This window comes from Globicephala melas, chromosome 5 (genome assembly GCF_963455315.2).
Source record: "Globicephala melas chromosome 5, mGloMel1.2, whole genome shotgun sequence".
Lineage (NCBI taxonomy): Eukaryota > Metazoa > Chordata > Mammalia > Artiodactyla > Delphinidae > Globicephala > Globicephala melas.
Window position 1 is genome coordinate 65,601,129 of NC_083318.1, and position 18,636 is coordinate 65,619,764.

Genomic DNA, 18,636 nt, shown 5'->3' on the forward strand with positions numbered 1-18,636 from the left:
GATCTTCAGTGAAAGTTCCAGTACTGACTTCTATGGATTTAATCCTAGAGTAGCTTTGTACTGATAAAACATCAAGGAGGTAATTCTTTCTGTCTGTGGTATCCCACAAACAGGCTTGTCTGTCCTAAACATGTATGTGCTTCTAGAAAACTCTAACATAAAACTGTGCTAATGTTACAAGCAACTCTCTGGGTTTCTGAAATAATGAAGGGTAATGTCATAGAATCTTCAAAAGAAAAATAAATCCAGATATTCTTTAAATTTTGGTTCAGAGACCTTGTGAGACACATGCTTTTTCAACATCATTTGAGCTTCTACTTATATCAAAGACCAGGCTAGATGCTGAGAATACAAAAATGAAATCTATCCCCTTACCGTTTTTCAGATTTTTTCTGCTTCTGTCTTCAAGTCTAGGGCACAGTGGAAATAGGTAATAGGTGATACAGATAAGAGTATGAACTTATAAAAAATCTTTAACCTTAATACCCTTGACACACATACCTTCATTTTTTATCACATCTGTAAAGTCTTTAACTAAAATTTACCAAAGACACTATCATCTTTATGATGTATTTTTTTTCTTGTTATCTTCAAAAATTGCCAATCTGCTTGATTTTTTAAATCTCATTTAAAAAAAATTGATTCTTCCACGATTACTAATGCTGTTGACTATTATACCATGTTTATTGGCTACTTGGGTTTCTTCTTCTATAAATTCTCTCATATCCTTTGCCATTTATTTTTTCCTTTTAAAAAAAATATTGTATTGTGGTAAGAACACTTGGCATGAGATCTACACTCTGAACAAATCTTTAACTGTACAATACAGTGTTGTTAACTACAGATACAATATCATACACCAAATCTCTAAAATTTATTCATCCTGCTTAACTGAAACTTTATGCCTGTTGATCAGCAATCCCTATTTCATCCTCCCTCAGCCCCTGGCAGCCACCATGCCACTCTTTGATTCTACGTATTTCACTACTTTAGCTACTTCATATAAGTGGAATCATGCAGTATTTTTCTTTCTGTGACTGGCTTAGTTCACTTAGCTTAATGTCCTCAAGATTTATCCATGTTGTCACATATTATAGAATTTACTTCTTTTATAAGGCCGAATAATATTCCTTTGTATGTATATACAACATTACCCTTATCCATTCATCCCTTGATAGACATTTAGGTTGTTTCTACATCTTGGCTATTTTGAATAATGATGCAATGAGATAGGAGTGCTAAGATCGCTTTGAGATCCTGGCTTCATTTCTTTTGGATATATACCCAGAAGTGGGATTGCTGGATCACACGATAGTTCTGTTTTTAATTTTTTTAAGGAAACTCCATATCATCTTTAGAGTTATCCAAAAGAGCAAGGGGAGACAAATGGGCAGATAGTTTAAGAGAACTCAGCACAGCCAGGAATCATGATGACGTAGAGAAAAGAAAAGAGTGGGCAAAGGCTGGGGATTCCACGAGTATACTGTGCCTCTTCAGTAACTGGGAGGTTTATTTTCTGCTAAAACAGTACAATCTTTTATGACAGCTCCCATTCTGTGTACAAACCTAGAATCACGGTTAGTTTACAAATGTAATTCTAATTGATGAGTAGTATATTTTTGTGGTAATTTTTGCTCCTGTCCATGTTCCTGTTATCTGCCTTAATTTTTACATATTTTATCCAAGTTAGCTCTATTAAACAGAAATTCGCAGGTCAGTTAATATCTGCAAATGTCAGTTAACGTCACACCTTAGAGCTACTGACTTAGCATTTAAAACGGAGTTCAGGAAAATCATGCATATTCCCAGAGAATGTTCCCAATAGCAACACAACACAGCTGCTCCAAACACCCAGAATTCATTTGTTGATAGATTTTTCAGCTGCTAGCTCTCTCATAAAAATTTTATACATACCATGCCACTAGCCTGGCCTGTCTGTGTCTTTGTCACCTACTTTTTGCAGCCCACAGCAGAGTTGACAGTCATTCTAAGTTTATCTACATTTGGGATCCTGCTTTTAATGTGGCAGAAAGTAGCTTAACTGGAATGAAATGCATATCATGAAGAAGAAAAGGATTCTTGGTGTCTGGAAAATAAGAATATAAAACATTTAAATATGCTGACGTCTCTTAAGGCATTGTAACCTCAGTCTCCTATCTTTGCAATCCAGATGAATTCTGGCCACCACATCTTGGAACCCAACAAGAGGCCCCAGATATTTCTTGCGGCCCATTTTTTTAGCTGGGAAAGTCTGTGTTTGGAGAGATGGGTAGAGGATGAGGCATAGGCAAGGAAGGAGGCATGTAGACAAGAGTAAGGCTGTACTTTTACAGATGGGTTTTGTTTGTTTGTTTGTTTGTTTTTGCGGTACGCGGGCCTCTCACTGTTGTGGCCTCTCCCGTTGCGGAGCACAGGCTCCGGACGCGCAGGCTTTGCGGACATGGCTCACAGGCCCAGCCGCTCCGCGGCGTGTGGGATCTTCCCGGACCGGGGCACGAACCCGTGTCCCCTGCATCGGCAGGCGGACTCTCAACCACTGCGCCACCAGGGAAGCCCCAGATTGGTTTTTTGTTTTCTGGGGGGTTTTTTTGGCTGTTGTTTCCCAAGTATTCTCAAACACCTCCTTAAATTATTTTTACTATATAAAAAGGAGCAGAAGTGCATGTTAGTCCATTTTCACATGAGTTTAGAAGCCTAGAAGTCCCAAGCTTCCTATCAAAGAATATATTAGGAGGTATGTTAGCACCAAGGGACAGAAAGTAGGTCTTTCTTAATAAATATGTGGGGTTGATATTTATTAGAGTTGCCACTGGAGTCAGAAGTCCATAAACTACTTTTCCTTCCCTTTTAGTTTATGATTAAGTTAGCCTAATTACCCCTCAAATATGAGACTCTGCTAAAGAAGCCAAGATCTCTGCGTTTAAGAGGATAAAGTAAGAATCAAGATTCACTTCCCCTGAATTAAAATGCCATGGAGACTTGAGTTCTCTGACTTGGTGTTTCCCATTGGAGAAGTAAACTTTTTTTTTGAACTGAATTATAGGTTTCACGTGATTGGACTTCTTTGCTAATTGTTTTCATATGTTTCAGCACTCAGTCTTTTCTGCTAGTCTGTGGATCTTCTCAAGCACATAGTAATTAATTACAGAGGGGGGGAAACCCTCCAAGGAACAATAGACATTTTAGAAATCTTTAGAGGAAGAGCAGATGCAGCTAAGTGCCAGGAGCATATTCTCTCCATCCCTCCTTACCAGATGCCTGTGTCACTGCTTCTTGCTGCACAGATTCTTGGGGATCAGAGACCAGGCAGACACATAACTTGCATGAACCTTTGTGACTCTGGATGTAGCTGCCCTATTGGGACACTGTGTGAACAGGGAGGTCCCTGGTGTTGCCCGTGACATTCCCAGGAGGCCAAACAGGCTTTTCTGGAGAGCCCAGTTTCTTTCAATAGAACAAACTGACTGCCAATCTGAGCTGGTTGCTTGTGTGTTGCCAAGTAAAAGGGGGTGAAAGAAAATGCCAGCTCTTCCTTAGTTTAAATCATTATCTCATTCACTTTGAAATATATAAGCCTTAGAAACTTTGAGACAAGAGCTTTTCCTCCCCCTCACCTGCTTAGGACCCACAATCTCTCCTACAAAGATAGCCTTACTTGTCTTAGGACAGGGTTGCCAGGTTGAAGGCAAGGCTTGGCATTTCTCATTTCACATTAGACTGTATTCCTTCTTTAAAAAAAAATTATTTATTTTTGACTGCTTCAGGTCTTAGTTGCAGCACACGGGATCTTCCGTTGTGGTGTACAGGCTTCTCTCTAGTTGTGGCACGTGGGCTCCAGAGCACGTGGGCTCAGTAGTTGCGGCGCTCAGGCTTAGTTGCCCCGCGGCATATGGGATCTTAGTTCCCCGACCAGGGATCGAACCCGTGTCCCCTGCATTGGAAGGCGAATTCTTAACCACTGGACCATCAGGGAAGCCCGTGTATTCCTTCTTAGTAAAGCAGTGATCTGGGTCCGTCGAGCAACCCCTACTTCCCAAGGCAACTAACTCATCTGTGAATGACTCAGACAAAATAAAAGTGCCAAACCGCCCCATGAATATCAAGCCAGACAGCCAGGGTCTGCCACTTAAATTTACTTACTTTACCTACATTCAGATGACTGGAACTGGAAACCTCAGTGGACACGATAATACTGATCTTGCAGGGTTGTCATAAAAGTTAACGTATCTGGAATATACCAGCTCTTCAGAGGTATTATAATTATTGAAAAACAAAGTAGAATATACTGAAGCTTTACAATAGACTGACCTTCAGAAAAGAAGGGCTCGTTATAAAAAGTCATTTAAATATTCTGCTAACTAGACACCTGCGAACATAGTCCTACATATCTGCCTTATACACATTATTTATTACTTCATAGCCAACAGTGCTGGCCCAGAATTTATGTCATTAAATTTTTGCTCTCTCTGAGTCTGCTGGAAGCTCTGAATTTACAGGATCCAAGCAATTAGCAGAATGTCACTGTGATCGTTTTTTCAAGTGGGCAGGGAGTGGCTTTAAGAGGCCAGTGATATGGAAAGCTTTCTTCACCCCCTTTTTTTAAGTCTACATATCTAAATTGAGATCACTTGAAATGAGTCCCGCTACACTGGGCATTTAGCCTGAAAAGAAACACCCTGGGGAGTTTGTAGCCTGGCTGGACTCACATGATGCATAATGCACGAGATTCTCCCTTCTCAAATTGGCATCACAAATTGGCATGGCTATTTGCATAAATGCATACGTTTTATTCCATAGTATTCTGCCTGAGTTGGGGAAAATTGAAACCCAGGACCCTGGTCAAAAAATGAAAGGAGTGTTGCTTTGGGACTTGAAAGCTTCAAGCTCAGGATCTGCTCCTTTACTGGAATTGGAGTCGGATCAGCTGAGATGAGATAATGCGTTTGAAAGGGCTCTGTAAACTGTAAAGTGCTGTGCAAGCACTGTAAGGTATGATTAGTTAGCATTCTACTGTCATTAATCCTGGCTGAACATTGCTGTCTGTACCCAGCAGTGCAAATCACGACTTCATTCTAAGCACAGCTCATGTGATCCCTTTATTTAGTAACCAAAATACTTCTCTTTCTCCTACTTCCTTAGTAATGATAATGCCTTATTTTCTGTATGATGTTCTGCTTTCAAAACTGTTCCTGGCCGTGTCCTTTGTTTAATGAATAGTGCAGTGATTAGGAACAGGACCTCCGGAGCCAGACTCCCTGGGTTTGAATTTTAACTTCAGCAGTGGCACTTTGAGCTTGGGCAAATTTCTTCACCTAATCTCAGTTTCCACTCTATAAAATGGGGATGCTAATCACACTACCATTGCAAGGCTAGTATTAAGGTTAAACAAATTAACACTAGAAGGAATTCTGGCACGTTGTGGGCGCTCAATAATAGTTAACCACCTTCTTTGTCATCATCAATGTGCTTTTTAAATAATGCGTTTTTGAAGAGATTAATTCAATGGCCTATCATTTCCCACTGACCATCCTTTATGGCCACAGTCAACCAATACCAGTTGGTTCTTGCCAGACTTGTTGGCTAAGGATGCAGGGAGGAGAGTGAGCATGGTCCAGGAGTGGCCAAGCAGGAGACCAAGAGCCGGAGTGCAACTCAAAGGGCAGAATTTTATATTTTAAGAAATAACTTTATTCAGAGATCAGAGCACCACCCACCACCTCTAAATTCCACGATTTAAACTTTTATTGAGAATAGTGGTCAGCAGGAGAAGGAGTTTTCTGGACATGACTAATGATGGTTTGATTTTTCCACAAGTCAGGAGTGAGGGCCTGCTGTTCTGTTAGGCTGACAGGCCTCCTCTGCAGCAGTACAGGGTAAGCAACAGACAGCAGGCCACCTGGTCAGCCAGAGTAGACAGCGTTTCCTTGCTTGTATTAGCTCAGCCAGGCTAATTCCTCCTGTCTTCATTTCTGAGACAACCTGTCCCATGACCATGAAGAATTTACCCTTAATCCTCCTTCAGAAATCGGATACAAAGCAGGTGAGCTTTCTTTAGAAGTCAAGGTGCTTTATCTACTCACCATCTCTATGAACTGAGAAGATAATAAATGATATTTGTAAAGTTTTAATCTTTTATTATGACTTAGAAGCAAGGCTGATCTTATGAGTAGGGGGGAGGAGTTTGTTTGAATATCAGAAAGGCGCCATTGACTGTATTCCCACCCTACCCAACCCCAACAAGAACAAAAAACAAAGCATAAAACGTCCTAAGAGTCCACCATTAAACTGCATTTCTCTTTAAATTCTAAAGAATTTAAAGTTTGGTGCCTTCAAGATTTCCTTGAAAATGAAAATAGCCCTAAGTAAACATTTTGGCGAAATGTCTTAATAGGATTTACTTGACAGCTAGCATATGACAAAGCAGAAGAGCTGGGCGGTGGAGAGTCATGGGGGTAAAAGACCAAAGAAAAGGTTGCTGGTGGGAGGGTGCAGGGCACGATAAGCTTTTGTGCCTGAGTCCATCCTGTCCATGGTCATAAACTATTCCAGATGTTTCAGGTTAGCTCAGCTCTGCAGAAAGACCATCCTTACACTTTGCAGTCTGGGACACATCCCAGGTGTGCTGTCACATAGCTGCACTCATTAGCATTCCTCCAGATCAGTTTCTTGGTAGCTCAGATTTTTGCCCTGTCCGTCAAAATAAACTGAGTACCTATTGGGTACATTATTAATGTGCCAGAGAAAAAATAATAACAAAATGCTTCTTACTTTTCCCAACTTCATGAAAAGAATTTGGATTGCCACTTTCAGAGCCATTTAGGATCCTGCCTTTCTGACGCTGATGGGGCACTGCAAGTTAAATGAATTTTTTAGTATTGCTAGTAGCTGACTAAATTCCAGGTTTTGAAACCCACCCTAACCCTGCTGCAACTCTGGACTAAAATAGTAAACAGATGTCATCTGGACTAATGATATTGAGAAGACCTTTCACTAACAAGACAGTTGGCTGCCTGGAGATGGGGATTTAAAAACTGTTTTGGTCTGATCCCACGTGGAGTTCCGTTTAATTTTGCTTTATCAGTCAAAAGCAATTAAGTGATGAGAAAGAAGCTGTTCGAGATATTATCCTTCGCAAAGAAAATCCTTTCCTGATCCACCAACACAGCAGAGATTCAGAATCAGAAGATGAGGTTGCACGTCGACTGCCTGATCTTGAGAAAGATGACTTTGCCGCCAGGAGAGCTAGGATGAACCAGACCAAGCCAATGGTGCCACTGAATCAACTCCTCTATGGGCCTTACCGAAAAAAAGAGGCAGAGAAATCAGATGGCAGCAAGCAACCCTCCAAGGGAATCTCAGAAAAGAAAAGTCTAGAACATAAAAGGTGTGCTCTGTGTGTGTGTGTCTATGAAGGAGAGAGAGAATATAGTTCGGCAAAGGTGATTTGTATTAAAGCTCCCCATTCCTCTGTTTCCTGCCCTAATTACATATAATCAGTCATGTGGTTTGTTTTAAAGTGGAACCCTAGATATCCAGTCTCTCCTAAGTTCAGATGGCAGGGAGTAGAATGGTCCTGTCCAAGATAGGGCTGAATTCACCAAATAAATATGGAGCTCAAGTGTGCAGATGTGCTATATGTGGGCGTATCACCACGTATGGGTGCTGGTGTCAGAGACGGGCATTATTGGCATAAATAGACATGTGCTATTGCTGATCAGGGAACAGCCACCTCTCAAGGTTGCTCCAGTCCATCCATAGGAGGCAGAAATCATAGTTATTCCTTAGCTATGAGCCCTTCTATCTTCATAGCACCTTTGAGATATGGGGGGAAAACGAGGCTTGCTGTTTCTTCCCTCACACCAACACGATCACCTAGACATCTGACGATGGAAATTTCTCATTAAAAAGTCCTCAAATATATAATATGATACACTTCTATGTGTTCTGTCATAGAAATTATTTTTAAGTGAGTTTCCTTCTCCCAACTTTTCTCCCGTCTTCTTAATTAGGGAAAGGAAAGCTTAATGAAATGGAATTTGGCCAGCGATTTTTATCCTAAGAGGGATACGAATTCATTCAAGCCATCAGCCTGCTGAGTTTCAGTGTACAGAGTTCATCATTCTTGTATTTTTCCTTACATCAAAATCAGAGATCGCATCTTTATTATTTAATTGCCATATTTTTGCCTATCACTTAAGAGGTTTGTAATCCATTGAACTAAGAATATAAATATCTAAACTGTGTTTTACACAATTAAAGTGGTTCTTTGGGCAGCGTCATTGAGATCAGTGAAGCAGTGAGTGTTTTCTATTGTTTGATTTAGGAAGCACCAGGTACAAAACACATGAAAGATCTCTGGACACAGAACAGGGATTTGAGCATAGAAGACCCGGCCCATTTTTTTATAGGACACATTCTAGCTTCGGGAGGCTCTTGGTCTTTGCAGTCCTTGTTGGCATGCCTTGTAACAAACCGTTCTCATAGGGCCTTGTGGGAGGGATCAGTTGTTGCCAGTGAAACAAAGACTTCTGGATAACTGAGTAGCATCAAGGCATATTGATGCGGATCAGCAACTTGAGTTAGGAAAAGGAGTAGCTTTTGTACCTCCCTTTTTTCCTTTCTCCTGCATGCAATTTTAATTCCTGATATTTCCAGCCCCATTTGTCTGTTGTCACCTGACTCTGTGTTTGGGGACACAGCCCATGATCTCTCTAGAGAGCTTCAAAGAACTGATGAAAAAAAGAGGGCTCCCTGGCGGCTCTGTGCTATGCCCTCCTTGATCCCCTTCCCCAAACTAAAAGCAAATAGAAAATTCTGTCGCCTTCCTATTTGCATAGGCTCTGTAAATACACCAAGTCATCCAGGTAACAAGAGAATGGTTTTCTGGCTTGGAAGATTTATTTTGAAAAAAAATGAATAGCCCTATTTATGTATATTTCTGAAATTTTCTATCTCAAGAAACATATTTAGTTAGAAACTGACTTTTAATGTGATATAATGTTTATGCACATAGATGCCACAACTTTGGTTTAAATTATGATATTGTCAACATTAGGCATCTAAAGTTCACTTCTTAGGAAAACAATTGAAAATATCAGATTTAGCATGAATAAAGGTGAACAGTTATTGACACAAGAAACAAATGGGTATTGCCTCTGTGGAGCCAGGTAAAGAGGATGCCCTCTCTGTTCTTCAAGTTTACGTTAGCCAAACCTAATTAATGCTATCAGGAGGCAGAGACTGAGTTTGAACATTGCAAGTTTCTATTCAGCATTGACTTAATCATACTTTCTGGCAGTATGAAGGTTTATGGTTGAGGTGTTCAATACGTGAACAACGTTCCAACTATCTCCAAACTAATTCTAGAATTTGGATCATGCAGAGCTCATTACTAACACTTTACTGCTGCAGAAAAAGACGTTCCAAGAAGGCTCAGGGATTCAATCAGAAAACTTGAATTCATTACAGTAACTTGAATAGTGTGGGAATTGGGCATCATTACTGTCAAACTGAAATCTCATTACCATTCTTAATAGTCTTTCAGCGAGCCCTGGCTTCTCTTCCTAAACTAAACTAGAGTCTGTCATCTGGTGGAAAAACTCTGTCTCTTTACAGTGTCAAAAGGGTAGCATAGACAAAAGTAATCAAGGCTGCAATTGATTCCATATTTTTGAGAAAGGGAGAGGTGCTTCCATCATTCCATTCTGTCTTCAGCCTCTGAATTTCCATGCTTGACATTCTGTTTGTCTGCTTCCCTTCCTGGAACCTGATTTTTCCAATAACGTGGGGGCCTGGATCAAATTGACAGAAACCAAGGCCAAACGGAAGAGGTGAAGTCGAGGGTGACCTGTATTGTGCGGGCTCAGGAGAGTGAACCTGCGGAAGAGGGGCTCAGGCAGGTGCCGGATCTTCACAAGGATGACCTGGCGCAGCGCAGAATTCAGGGCAGGCTTGGCCCTCACCGCGAGGCTCCGAGCTTTGTCGCGGTCGCCAATATAACAGAAGCCGACCGGGAGACGTGGGAGAGGCTGAAAGTGTCAGGAAAGAAGAGGTGTGTCATGTTTTCCCCTGGATTTCTCCTAACAGTGGTATCATTTAACTTTGAAGGAATCACTTATCCTTCTATCATTTTTTATTTTCATGGCCAGAAAAAATGCCTCAAAACACAGAGCATATTCTGCATGCTGAAACTTGTTAATACTAAAAATTACAAGCCACAAGGACAGGAAACATCCTCTTTAATTCAACTGATTTATTGTGAATGCTTATTTTAATAGGCTTATTTACGTGTAAGGAATTTAAACTTGACTTTTAAATGATTTTAATTATTTCATTGTACCCAAGGTTTTCTTATGCCATCATTTATGATGTTAAGAAAGCTACAGAAAACCTAAAGTGCTATTTACCGAGGCAAGACAATGATCGTTTCTTCATTTGATTGATTAATGGAAAAGCAATCCTGCTTTAGACATTGAAGTATATTTCATACATCCAGTAGTTTTTCAAAACTCTTCATTGATTTTACTCACCTTAGAAACCTTTGGAACTTATTTCCGGTTCTGACTAGGGATGGAGATGTGGAGCACACGTGTGCCCCTGAGCCTTCACCAGAAATTAAAGCAGAAACTGCCCTCCGTGATGACTTTGCCAGCCGCAAGGCAAGGGCTTATAAGAAAGCTTCCAGCCCTAGGCAAAAGTTCGTGCACTTCGGACCAGTGACAGAGATAGATCAGCAGACATGGAAGCGGCTCAGCATTGGCAGGGCTGGGCCGAAGGAGGATGCAGAGGAAGTCATCAGTCACAGCCGCAAGATTCAGACGTACTCTGTGTCCCCTGCCTTGGCGGCCATGTCCAGTTTACAGGAAGACCACAGGCTTAATCCACAAAATGACTGCAGGTACTTTTTGCCATTACATGTGCAAGGAGATCTGCATGGGAATCACTGCTGCTTTTAAAGAGTTTGCTGAAGCACATTAAAGAAACTGCCAGAGATGACGTAGTTTTAACAGCCTCTTTTGCTGGTTAGCAGAGAAGTAATGTCAGTAGATTTCCCCGCGGGGAAACGTGTGTGAAGTTAAATGACAGACATCCATTTTGATTCTGTTGTCACCAGAATCACTGTCTGGGAATGCCAGTAATTTTGGCAAATGATTCATCTTCCCTTGGCTGCATTAAGCAGTATTTTATTTGTTGGCAATACTGAACAAACTAGATGGAATGTTTTAATGATACCCTTCATGTTTCTCCTAAAGATACATTGATAAAAATCTGGGTTATCTATACCCTCCCTCTTTCTTATCCCACGAGGGAGAAAAAAATTGTGATTAGTGTCATTAAGTTCAGATTTTGGACATCTAAGTAGACACACAAAAAAGTAAACATCTCTCCCCCCCCCCCAGCTCCCGCCCAGTTTTTAAAATTATATAACAGAACATGAGTAGAAAAAGACTCTTCTTTTGAGGGTTCCTGTGAGTCAGGAGTTTCCTTGAATGAATCAATCACCATCCAAATTTGTGAGGCGTCACCTGGGAAAAGACCTTGTAGAGCTGTCATCAGTCCTCATCCTCACTGGAGGCCTTCCAGCTGTGAACTCCCAAGCCCTCTGTTGGGGATTTGGTTCCACGGGCTGGTCTTTCTTCCATTAAACAGGTATAGGGCATTTCTAAAGTTCTGGATTCTCCGTGCGCTAGGTGTGCTTGGGGAAACTTAGAGATCAGAGTACACTCTGCACCCCCCCCCCCGCTGTCTATGCAGGGCCCAGCAAACATTTATTTACTAAAAATTTGCTTTGCCATCTCTGTGTGAATTGCCTTCCTCCCCTCTGAGGTCCCAAACCACTACCCACATGTCCTCTTTTGTCTTTAGCTGAAGATGGTACTTAAGGTGAGGGTTTCAGCCATTTTGGTAAGCTACTCAGTTTTCCTGGGTCTCTTCCAGGTATACATGTTATCAAAATTTGTTTGAGTTTCTGTTAAAAAATAATAAGAAGAAGATTCTGGATTCTCCCAGGAAACTCCACTCCACCTGCATGGTGGGAGCAAAGCAGAGCCCTCCACGGCAGGAGGAAATGCTCAGGACAGTCTCCTCCATGCCTTGTTCATGATATCCAAAGCACACAGTGGATGGTCCATGACATAGAGAGGGGTTTCTTTGGTTCCGTACTGTGGATGACACCCTAGAGGCTGTCAATAGAAATAACCCTGGTGCATCAGAAATGCCCTGCTGGGGTTTCAGAGGCTGATGGGGGTGGGGGGTGGAAGGGGTGAGACTAAGAAATTAGTAAGGAATGCATCCTTGAGTCCTTGACTACTAAGGGGCCATCACTCAGCCCCATGGTGGCAGAGTCAGGCTAGCCTTCTTTGACTTTCTCAGGCCCATATTCTATTATCTCATTCTGAATATGTCATCCTTACTAACCGGCTTCTGGAATAGCAACCGAACCTTCTCTCTTAACCTTTCAGTCTCAGTGACTTTCACTGTCTCCTTTCCTAACTCTTTTCCCTCTTCCCTCTTGCTGCCAATGCTACTTGATCATCAACAGAATAGTGACGTCTGGTGTAGATGACCGTTGTAAGAGGGTCTGCCGGCTGGCTGTGGTGCCGGAGTCCCAGGAAGAGCATAGCTGCAGTTTAGGTGAGTGCCCGAGGAGGACAGAGAAAGGTGAGGACGTGAAGGCTGACAGGTGGGCCCAAGGCCTCTGGTGGGAATCCTTTCCTAGTAGTAAAGCTGTCCCGTCTGGCTTTAGTTACCTGCAAACAGCTGCCGCAGGATGGCAAAGAAGCGACTGAAGGAGTTGTTCAAAGAGGTTCTGAGACGGTGCCAAAGGCTGAAAGATCCGAGGAGAGCGGCCAGCCACTGTGAGCGCCTCGCCCGCTTTCCAGGGTGCGCTGCCTCTGCTGTTTGTGGCTGCTGCGTCCCCCCAAACAGCTTAAAGCCACGGTATGCGCTTGATGACTGATGTGGCGTGGAGCCCCTTAAAGGAATGTGCCCATCCCAGGGTCAGAGCTCTGCTTTCAGTGTCCTTCCTGGATAGAGACTTTAGACCTTGCATGTGGTTGGGTGCTGGCCAAATTTCATTCTCAGGAATCAGGAACACCAGAAAGGGAAACCCATTCCCGTGTAAGTATCAGCTGCATGATGGAGGTCCACGATATTAATCCTCAGTCGCTGTGTGCGCTGCTGCCTCTGTGATCACTGGCTTCTTCCGTCTTGAGTTAACGCCAAGCGAGTGATGCTACTGCAAACATCTTTAGCAGTAAGTGCCCTTTGACTGGCTGGACTGATGTGCCCTAGTTCATGTCCTCTGACCTCTGAATGGGAGGCCTCAGAGAGAGAAGAGAAGTCAGAGAAGATGACAGCTCCTGCCTGGAGTGGCAGTGGACTGAAAGGCCCAAGAAAATTGTATGAGTCACAGAAAGATGATGCGATGGCCAGGAGAACTGGGATATCTCTTAGACACCTTGGATCCAAGCTAAACCAGTTCCGTCCAGTTCCATCTGCAAAGCAACGCATTGTGGAGGGATCTGCCAAGGGTCCACCAATAAAAGATAAGAGTCAGAAGATCATCCTAAGCTGTTTTGACTTTGTTTCTCCAGTCTGAGCCTTGATACATGCTTTGAGTGTGTCATTAATGCTTTACGGTTTATCCGTGCCACTTACCTGCTATTGCTAGCAGAAATGACATGACCTAGTCTGCCAAGATGTGTTTTTCTTTTTTTGCATGTGAGCAGGTGTGGAAAGAATAGTTCAGTTGTGAATTGTCCTATTAAACATTCTTTCTGACTCTCATTTTGTGGGCAGCCTAAATGGGAAACTCTTTTATTTCTTCCTAGCTCACATAGGAGCCGTCGGGTAAAGGAGTTGAACTTCTTTCTGACCTACTTGATTTCATTCTGATTCCAGGAGGGTCTTCAGGTCCAAAGAAGATATATACTACTTACACAATTCGTTTAATTTAATTTTAACATTCACAAATAGTGCTTTCTAGAGGTAGGATTTCCATTCCATGCTCTGACTTGATTTAAAATGAAGGTAGGGAATATGTTAAAAAGGTAATCAACAAGGACCTACTCTATAGCACAGGGGACTCAATATTCTGTAATAACCTAGATGGGAAAAGAATCTGAAAAAGAATGGGTATATGTATATGTATAACTGAATCACTTTGCTGTACACCTGAAACTAACACAGCGTTATAAATCAACTCTACTCCAATGTAAAATACAAATTTAAAAAAATAAAATGAAAGTAGGGAAATAGTAATCCAGGGGTTCATGGTCTGGTTTCAGGTCCTATATGTTGAAGCTTCTGTTGCTGTTTAGTAAGAGTGATAGACTTTTGTGAAAAGTGTGGTCTGCCTGATCAGTGCAGGGCCGAGGAGTACGAGTGTAGCATAATTAAAGCTCCACTGTAAAACAGGAAGTGATGAAGTTCTGCTTCACAAAGGACCTTGATAGTAGTGGGACAGAGGGTAGAGTGGGGAGTAAAGAAAATCTTAAGTAATCCCCAAATTTTAAGATGAAGATCCTAGCCATCGTTACCATCTGGATTTAATGTATGTTTTACATTCTTCCGAATCATAATACTACCATAGGAGAGCCTTATTGTAACCCTGGTTTCAGGGGGCAGGAGTAGTAGCCGTGCTCCACTTTATAACTGTTACCCTTTCAAAGTGCCTCCGTTTCCTCCAGCGTACCTTCTCCTGGGAATTCACAGGTAGGTTGAATGGCTGTTGGCTCCAATTCACAAATGGGAAGCCTGATGTAGAGAGAAGTTACACCTGGATCACACCTGGATCCCAGCAGGTGAGGGCAGGTTAGTGAGAGAGGGACAGCCTTGCCCACCACGCTCACTGTCTCCCCAGATGCCCTGATGTGGTGCTGGACCCTGCATCCATGGGCTGCCGGAGAGCAGTTAGCGTGAAAGGAGAGAAGGAAGTGAGGCCTATAGGCTGCCTACTAGAACATTCTAGGTGGCCCATTTACTCACTTCTCACACAGCCTTTGAGACTAAGCAGTTTCTTCTGTATTCTACAATAAGGAACCGGGGCCCTGGTCTCACACAGCTGGTAATCACAGATCCAAGATCCAAACCCACCGCTGTCTGAAGGGGGAGCCGCCGTTCCACGCCAGCGCATTACCTACCAGGCTACCAGAGGAAACTGTGGCGGTCTGACGACCTCCCTGTCACTTGTATCTGTCCGTCTATCTGTGATTCGGGAAGAGACCTCTTTATATTCACATGGGACTGAATGGCTGGTTTGAGCATAAGGAGATATAGTGAGATTAACTCTGTGACGTAATTGTGTGATTGAGCAAAGCACACACCTTGGGAATTCATGTTTCCTTTCAACAAGTATTTACTGAGTAATTACTATGTGTAAAACGCTGTGCTGGGTGCTGGGGGATAATCTTAAATGAGCAGTAAATCCATTTTTCCCTCTCACTTCAAATGAAGCTTATTCTAGTTCACAATATTGCTAATCATTGACCCTGAAGTACTTTATTAGTGCTGAAAGTTACATAAACACGATCAATAGGTGAATAGAGTATTCTTTTTGTCTTTCTAAACACCGCCACCATCACAACTAAACTTTATTAATTGCTTTTTTTTTTTTGTAAGATGCTTATACCAACTGTAATTTGTCTGGCCAATTTTGTACTTGATAGTCTGTGGACTGACCTACTTTGCATTTTTTTAAAAAAAAATCTCTTTGTTAGTGATTTTTTAAACTCATCTTTACTTTTCTATTTTCCATAGGACAACTGGGAAAATCATTTGAAGCCCAGACTCTAATTATCTTCTCCCTAACAGCAAAGGCAATTCTGATGAAATTTGTGCCCTCTTAAAGCTAATAAATTAGTCTGAGGGGAAATTTCTTAAACCCATATGTATGTAGTAAACAGATAAATGAAGGTCATCTTCAGAGACTGCACTATTCTTTTCAATTTCCAGAGCATCCAATACGTACTTATTGAGGGCCTAGTCTGGTCACTGTTCAGAGAACCCCAAAAGAAAAATCCCTACCATCATGAAGCTTATGTTGCAGTGTTCATCTATATTTGTTGGCAGAGCTGTCCACGAAATGCTGTTAAGTGTTTTGTGTAGAAGCGATTTAAATTTAAATATATCCTGCATGCAACAACATAGCTGAACCTCATAAAGGAAATATGCTAAGGAAGCCAAACTCAGAAGAGTCCATGCTGTATAAGTCCATTTATATAGCACAAAACTCAGCACTAATCTGTGGTTTGTGAAAATTCATCAGGGTGTGTGTGTATGGTCTGTGCACTTTCTATATGTATATCTTACTTCAGTAAAACATGAATTAAAATATTCCAATAGACCCAGAAATACATACCAACTGTTCATTGATCATTCCTAGATGAGCCATCCATTAAGAATAACTTCTCTCCTCGTTTCCGTAGATAATTTAGAAAACGCTATATTTGAATGTCTATTCTAGTAGGCCTGTTAATTAACTGGGAAACATTTTACCGGGGCTTCAGAATTAACACTGTTAATTCTGGGTAGAATTAACACTGATTATGCACTCTTTCTTGCTGTGAAGGAATCCATCTGCCTCCATGCAGTGATGGTTTTGGAAAATTGAGGGTATTAATTTAACCTTTAGCATCTTCTGAAACTACTCCCCAGAGAAACAGAAAATGGGTCTTACTTCTGGAAGAGAGACATTCACAAACACTTTCCTCTTCTTGATTTTGGCCATTCCAACAGAAACTTTGGGTTTTTAACTAGTGTCGTTGCCTTCGCTGTGCATGAAAATAATTATTAATGAATCAGACTGTTGTAGAATGACGAAGGTATCAGAGAGAAGGGTGTATGTGTGTGTCCACCCATGTGCTTTGGAGTGTTTTCTCTAAGATCATTGGAAGAGATCTTTAGAAATTACTCTTTTCCCTATAAATTGTTATAAACTGAACACAGGATCAGGTAATTTTTGCTGAAAACCCGCACATTTAATTTATTGGACTGAAAGCAGGACATTTTTTCTTTACTCAAAAAATTCTTTGTCCGCCATCAGAATGCATGAATGAACAGCCTTTCAGGGCATAGGTAAGAACCTTCTCTTAATATTCTCCTTTGCTGAAAGAGTCATTTGTGGGAGCTGCTTTTTTTAAATGTGCTTAAAATAGGCCCTCATAATGTTCTAGTTTTTATTTTCTAATTTGACCTTTATCTTTATCAGACGCATTAAAACTTAAAATGCCTATATCGAAGAAGGTACAACTTTGTAGATCTAAATAATCAGAAGAATATAAAAGATTGTTTTAAAAAAACGTCATTATTTTTTAAGTTGTGGAGTATCGTCCACGTCTGGTTTTGATTAAAGCTGCCAGTTTTCTAGGAATTGTGGTTTTTGTCAGATGCATGCGGAAGGCACTGATTGGGGTTCTGGTTGGAGTTCTGGTCTGCTTTCAGAAAACTGCAGAAACACTCTTTGATGTTATTTGTGCAAGTGCATTAACACATCAGGGAAAGGGTCAGTAAGTGTGTGCTTCTATGCTGGGTGTCCATTACAGCCCATTACTCTGCACAGAAAGGCAAAGAACAGTTCAGCTGTTTGTGAACCATCTTAATACATGTTTGGGTTTTTCTAAGCGCCTTCTCTAAACATTGTGGGTTGCACCTAAGCCTTCTTGTGTTTATATTGAACAGATTCTTTCTTTGTGGGTAGCATGGGGATTTTTTTCATTTCTCCTCTGGGTTTTACTACACATTTTGCATTCTTCAGAAATGTCAAGACTTTGCTTTCATTTTCAGCAGTTAATGAATATTACTAATTGTCTAATGACCCTTCTCTTCCAGTAGGATCAGCAAAAAAGGTTTGGCACACATACATTTCACTTGTAGTTTTTATTTCCAGCGTGGTTACAGCATTAACCTTCGTCTTACCAATCCTCTAATTTTGTATTTGGTCTTATAGATACGGACCGAGAACTCCTGTGTCTGATGACGCAGAGTAAGTTGTCTTGTATTTGTAGGAATACATTAATTACTAGCCTAAACTGCATGCTTCCAGTACTCACCACTAATTGAAATGCAATTAATATAACAGTGGATTGAAGAGCTAACTGACTCTTCTCTGCAGCCTCAGAGAAGCACTTGAAGTTGGAATGCAGAACATACGTTCTGTGCAGGAGAGATGAATGAAAAAGCCACTGAAGCATGATCCTAATACGCAGCTGCTGCTTAAAAGTTTACTTTTTATAGACAGAGCATGTGCAAGTTGTTCTTGTTAGTGTTCGGACGTTGGAACCCCTTCTGAACCACGGAATTGTTAAAAGGCTTTTCTGTGCTTTGCATTGAATTCTTGATATGTAAAGGCTTAGCCATGAAGTGGTCATTCTCATAGCTACATTTTTTTTAAGCTAAGAAAGTAAATCCTAAGCCACGAATGATAGATTCAGAAGCCCAAGTTCCTCTCAGGTTGGAATAATATAAACTGTGGGCTGCTTGAGAACAAAACGTTGGGATTTCGTTCAAGTTCCGTGGCATAGTCGGGGGTCAAAATGTACAACATGACTTGGGCTGCCTCTCCTTGGTTTCCTCACCTCTCAGAGATGCATTTCCCATCCCCGGCCTAACATCCAAATTTGAAAAGAATCCACTCTC

At 41.5% G+C, this 18,636-nt stretch overlaps 1 protein-coding gene across 7 annotated transcripts in view; it reads left to right on the top strand.

The window, feature by feature from the left end:
• LIMCH1 (LIM and calponin homology domains 1) overlaps positions 1-18,636 on the top strand; it is a 342,005-nt gene that overhangs the window by 257,728 nt on the left and 65,641 nt on the right. For 6 of the 7 annotated variants that reach the window (XM_030881128.3, XM_060299272.2, XM_030881126.2 and 3 more), the window contains one exon: positions 17,948-17,983. In XM_030881128.3, the coding sequence (XP_030736988.1) occupies positions 17,948-17,983 (36 nt within the window). Of the gene's footprint in view, positions 1-7,081; positions 7,385-9,808; positions 10,052-10,567; positions 10,898-12,541; positions 12,661-12,745; positions 12,858-13,293; positions 13,553-17,945; positions 17,984-18,636 lie in introns of all 7 variants that reach the window. The other variant, XM_030881135.2, reaches the window with a different exon arrangement.